Consider the following 6229-nt stretch of genomic DNA (forward strand, 5'->3'; position numbering starts at 1 on the left):
GGCTATGACATCAAAAATGCAGTCACAGTATAACATATGTAATGTTGTATACATTTACATCTAGCAAGCTAGCCTACTTGCAATACAATCAGAAACGTTATTGTTAGCTAGCCATATCAAATTAGATGGTTAGCTAGTCTAGCTAGATAGACATGAGAGTTGCCATGAAGATTCAAGCTACTAAAAACAACATTTTTCACCACACCTGTAATTAGCTGGCTAATAAATAGCAAAGAGAATACGGTACTTAACTTGAATTGAACTGGCGAGCCATATGGTTATTTCCTTGATTTACTTGATCCAGCATGTTAAAGTTAATTAACTGTTTGCCACTTCAGACAGAGTCAGTGTATGACAGTCAGGCTTCTGATGTTGATGTGACTCAGCTGTCCGTTGTTCTCATGTTCGTTTTGAACTTTGGAAAGATGGAATTATTCAAACTTGAAGAAGCTAGCCTGATTAGCAGTTAGCATTGTGTCTCTCCATGTTAAGTCTGTTCAACGTCCACATTTCATAAAAACTGAATAAAGTCAACAGCCATTAAAATAATAAAAAGCGTGCATGTCTCAAAATGACCGACAGAATGAGGGGTCTTGTGTCAGGATCTGTTGGGTTTAAACTGAGTTATGTTTGTGCAAAGAAAGTCTTAATTTTTTATGCTAATTTTTATGGGGTATCCACAACACAGTAATGGCATAATGTAACTACACCAAAATTGGTATTTGGTGAGCCCATGACAATTTTAGACCACCTGTGAAATGGCAGATTGGTTCTGAAACGGCAGAGCTATCAAGGTTCAAATATTGCTGTTTTATGTGAGAGTGCTGACCAGTGCAAACATACACTGAGCAGCCAATTTTCCAATTACTTTTGGTACCCAAAAATGGGTGAACTATCCACTGTACAGAAAAGTGGTAATGTATACATGGTTTACCTGATATTGTTGTTCTGACTATCTGTGCTTTAAACTCATATTTACTGTTTCATTTCTAATTCAATGTTCTGGATTTCATAATCAGAGCCAGAACATCTAAAATTGTGTCTCACTGTCCAAAAACTTACGGACTACACCCTATGTTCTTCTTGGTCCCACAGCTGGAGAGAGCACCAGGGTGGCAGAACATGAGGAGGTGCAGGAGTGCAGGGTGAAGTGTCTAAACAACCTTGCAGCGACTCAGATGAAGCTGGAGCACGTTGACGAGGCATTGCTGACCTGCCAGGATGTCCTCTTCCTGGACCCCCTCAATGTCAAAGCTCTCTTCCGGAAAGGAAAGGTAACCTCACATCAACCTGTCTATCCAACACATCCCCTTTGGGATACTACAGAGCCAAATACAATACAGGTCAATACACCAATCTAGAGTTTATATAGTGATGACCAATATAAAGACAAGAATATTACAGTACATAAAGCAGGCATTGTCTGGTGCTCTTTTTGAGTGCATCTGCAAATTTTTGGTATTTAAAATCCGGTTAAAGAAAATGCCTTTTTTTGTTGAATTTGGAAGTCTGTAGTTATGGGTGTGTCTGAGAAATGTGTTTGTTTGCAGCTGCTGTCTGATAAGGGGGAGTACCAGGAGGCCATGGAGACACTGAAGAAGGCCCTCAGACTGGAACCTTCTACCAAGGTGGGACTGAGACCAACTCTGTTTGAATACTTTAAAATACATTTGTGTACTCTTGTCCAGAAGAGCCTTAAAGGCTACAATGGCAAGGAATGTTTGATTTTGTTTAATAAATGAATGAAGGGGACATGATTCATCCTATCCTCCTTCAGCAAAGGATATATTACATTACATTACATTACAGGCATTTGGCAGACGCTCTTTTCCAGAGCGACGTACAACAAAGTGTATAACCATAACCAGGAACAATTGTGTTGAAAACCCCAGAGAGAAGTACAGTTCAAAGTGCAGGCAGCAACCGCGTAGTTTAACTTGAACCCTGTAGATTGCACCCTGTATCTGATCAACACAAACATCCCTTGATCCCTTGACTGCCTGGTATGCTAGGACCAATGTTTTGAATTTGATGCGAGCCATAACAGGCAGCCAGTGGAGGGTAGTGAGCAGGGGGGTGACGTGGGAGTGTCTGGGGAGGCTGAAGACCAGACGAGCTGCAGCATTCTGGATGAGTCTGATGGCAGATGCCAGTAGGCCAGCCAAAAGAGAGTCGCAGTAGTCCAGGTGGGACAGTACCATTGCTTGGACAGGAGCTTGGTTGAGTAGGTGGTGAGAAAGGGACGCTCAGCTCACCACTGTGATGTTCTTGGAGAGGGACAGTCTGTTGTCCATCACCACTCCGAGATTCTTGGCACAGGGTGATGACGTCACTAAGGTGTCCCCTAGGGAAATTGAAAAATCAAGGAGAGGAGAGGTTAGAGCAGGAATGAAGATTAGCTCCATCTTACCTGGGTTGAACTTCAGGTGGTGATTGTCCATCCAGCTCTGGATGTCCCTCAGACAAGCGGAGATGCAGGCAGGGACCTGAGTGTCTGATGGGGAGAAGGAGATCAAGAGTTGTGTGTCATCAGCATAGCAGTGATAAAACAAACCATGGGCAGAGATTACAGGGCCAAGGGATCTAGTGTATAAGGAGAAGAGAAGGGGACCGAGGACTGAGCCCTGGGGAACTCCCATGGCAAGGGGATGGGACAGCAATACTCTACCAGCCCAGGCAACCTGGAAGGATCGAGCAGAGAGGTAGGACTCAATCCAGTCAAGGGTTGTGCCACAGATCCCTGTTGCTGCTAGAATGGACAGGAGGATGGAGTGCTCAACAGTGTCGAAAGCAGCTGAGAGATCTAGCAGAATCAGGACAGAGGAGAGGGAGGCTGCTCGTGCAGCATGAAGTGACTCACTAACAGAGAGGAGTGCAGTCTCTGTCGAGTGGCTAGGCCTGAAGCCGGATTGGTGGGGGTCGAGCAGATTATTCTGAGAGAAGAAAGCAGAGAGTTGGTTAGATGCAGCTCATTCAAGTGTTTTGGATAGAAAAGGAAGGAGAGATACTGGGCGGTAGTTCTGGATGACGGAGGGGTCTAGTAAGGGCTTCTTCAGCAGCGGGGTGATGTGGGCCCTCTTGAAGGATGAGGGGAAACATCCAGAAGACAGGGAAGAGTTAATGAGGGAGGTGACAAATGGGAGGATATTTGGTGTGATTGCCTGGAGGAGAGATGAGGGGATAGGGTCAAGAGCACAGGTGGTAGGGTGGTGGGAAACATCAGAGTCTGTGAGGGGAAAGAATGTGGAGAAACAGGGGGAGGGCGCAGAGCGGGTAGAGGGTGCAAAGGAGGTGCGGATGTCTGCAATCTTCTCATCAAAGAATACTGCAAAGTAATCTGTAGTGAAGGAGGACTGAGGTGGGGAGGAGGTATGCTGAGGAGAGAGGAGAAAATAGAGAACAGTTAACGAGGGTTAGTAATGGAGTTATGAATTTTTGTTTGATAGAAATTTGCCTTAGCGGCAGTGACAGCAGAAGAAAACGCTGTCAGGAAAGACTGATAGGATGAAAGGTCGGATGGGTCCCTGGATTTCCCCTACCCACCCCAGCTGGCTAACTACTGAATTATATGCAAAACAGCGGTTACTATAAACGCAATCGTTAACAAAGATACAAAAGAAAATGCGTCCCGTAGCCATGAGTTACATACGGAATGCCTATTCTACTGTCCAAATAAGGGACGATTCAGTATTTTGAGGGATGGTTGGCAAACCTAAATGAAGCCAGTAACTAGAAACATAATTCAACATTGTCATCAATTGCGAAATTGGACATTGAAAAGGGGGAGGGGACGTAACAACAATTCAAAATCGAAAGAAAAATGTTGCTGTTTTAACTGCTTTTGAATGCTGGATTTTGTAGCGCATTGATTTGAGAACTGTTAAAAGGCTGTGGTGTCTCTTTACTGAGAATTAATGCCCACCCTTGGACCAACCAGAATTGAGTATTCAGCCAAACCATTGTATAAATATGTGTATTTATTTAAATGAACCCTGAAAAGTGCCAAACTCTTGGTACTGTATAGATATGGGGCATGCCACCCCACCAAGCCGTAACTTTTACCTTTACCAATTACCTTTACATAATGACATTACACCACATTACAACATGGTTAGATCAGATGCGATATGTTTACATTAGCACGTCTGTGACAATCAGCATGGCTCATCCCTGTTCTGCTCAACCAAAGCTAGCCTAAATATTTTATCTAGCTCGCCATTGGCGTAGAAACTGGGTGGGACGGGTGGGAAGTGTCCCCCCAAATATTGGAAACAGTTGCATTTGTCCCACCCAACAATTATACCGCGGGGGGAGAAAAAACTGTAAGTTTGAAACTTTTATTTTGAAAGCGTAACACCGAGGGTAACGTAGCGTGTTTTGCCAGTAGGCTAAGCTAGCTAACAAACTAGTTAACGTTGCCCTTATGTTAGCCTATGGCCAAGATAGCTGGCTAGCTAGCTGGCTACGAAAGCACAACGAATAGCAACGACGGATAATTATAGCTGTGAAAACGGCTTGTGTATAACGTCTTGTTACGGTAACGTACTAGGAGGGTTTGGGTTAGCTAACGTTAACGTTAACTATGCTCAAGTTGTCAAAAAGCACTCTGGTAACGTCAGGTAATGTTAGTCTCTCTGTCTAATGTTAACGTTAGTCTCAGTCCTGTAACGTTAGAGCTTTCTCGGTGTTAGCCTTAACGTAAATTGTTTTGTCATCTCATTTCAGCATAATGCCACCAAAAAAAAATTAAAACCATCATCACAGGGCATAACGTTACTGAAAACGTTACATACGTTTTTTAAAAAGAGTAACGTTAGTGTAAGTATACAACAGATTTTACACTCAAGGACAAGACAACCTCATAACTGATCATTTACCAAGCCTAATATTACATTATTTATTTTAAATATCATATATCATCTTATCAGGAGAATGCTGGTACAAACAGGGAAGAGGCAGGTGAGGAAGGAGTGGCAGGTGAAGGAGTAACAGGTGGAGGGAGTGAGGTGAGGTCTTAAATGGATTAGTGATGAATATGTGAAAGTTTGTGCCTTTTATCAAGCATTTTGCACATACAGAAGAGCTCAAAATTAACATAATTGATCGCCTACCAAGTCCAGTATTACTTTGTTTGAAATATAATACATTTTTATGAGGAGAACCCTGATGCAACCATGGAAGAGACAGGAGGAGAGGCAGGTGAAGCTGCAGGGTGTGAGGTGAGGTTTTAAAATTGATTCATGATTGTAATGGATTAAACCCAGAAAGGAGAACAGGCAAGGATGGAGGCTGAGTTGCTCCCTGTTCAGTGCCAGTTTCTCAGATCAATAAACAGAAATAATACAATATGCTTAGTTTCTCATAAGCATCTTGAGTCCCCTTCAGAATTGTTTTCAAGCAGCTATTCAGCTCTGTGACTTTAGTGGCAGGGATCCATCTCTCTGACTTCCAACCGACTAAATGTGAACATGCATACATTTATTGCTGATGGACTCATTGGTGCCCGCTGCACTCATCAGCTGCACCAGGACACCCCACTACCATCCTGCACATCACATGCTGGAATGCTTCTCCACAGTGATGAATAAGTGGATTTTCATGCCTTAGTTTTAAAATGGACTACCTTGATGTTCAGGAGCTTTACCTTAGTGTAACAGGGTCAATTGTACAGCAGTAATATGTCAAATGTACATAATTATAATTACTCAAAATTTGTAAATAGTTACCTGATGTTAAGCCTCCAGAGTCAACATGTGGAACCATTGAGACTCGGTTTCTATGTTCCTACGTGCACTTCCGGGGATTCCCCCTATAAATGAGGTCTTCCGCCTCTACCTCTCCCTTTTCAATTATTGTACTACATGGGAGAGGTAAGCAACATAATGGTCTCTTTATTAAATGATATGTATAAGGTCACGTGTTAGCTAAACGCACTGTGTAGTATGCTAATATTTTTCCTGTGTTATCTCATTTGTGTAGGAGCTCAAACTAATGTGCATGATTGACCGGAGGAATCCGTTATTTTATATTTGTAACAGGTATGTTTCTGTTTTCTATGGCTCTTTGTTATACGGCCCACACGCCTTTTCTTTCTTTCGCCTCCCTTCTCCCTTTTCAATTATAGTACTACATGGGAGAGGAGCTCAAACTAATGGGCATGATTGACCGGAGGAATCCGTTATTTTATATTTGTAACAGAATAAACAGAGATCCAAAGATATTCTGGTCT

At 42.8% G+C, this 6229-nt stretch overlaps 1 protein-coding gene across 1 annotated transcript; it reads left to right on the top strand.

Moving 5' to 3' along the window:
* The first annotated feature begins 966 nt into the window (after positions 1–966).
* On the top strand, positions 967–5018 carry LOC118227559 (peptidyl-prolyl cis-trans isomerase FKBP8-like). The gene is made up of 3 exons (XM_035418142.1): positions 967–1274; positions 1551–1628; positions 4929–5018. Exons 1-3 carry the CDS (start codon positions 1179–1181, stop codon positions 5016–5018), a joined length of 264 nt encoding a protein of 87 aa, XP_035274033.1. The 5' UTR covers positions 967–1178.
* Positions 5019–6229: the final 1211 nt, after the last annotated feature.

Source organism: Anguilla anguilla, chromosome 5 (genome assembly GCF_013347855.1).
Source record: "Anguilla anguilla isolate fAngAng1 chromosome 5, fAngAng1.pri, whole genome shotgun sequence".
Taxonomy (NCBI): Eukaryota; Metazoa; Chordata; class Actinopteri; order Anguilliformes; family Anguillidae; genus Anguilla; species Anguilla anguilla.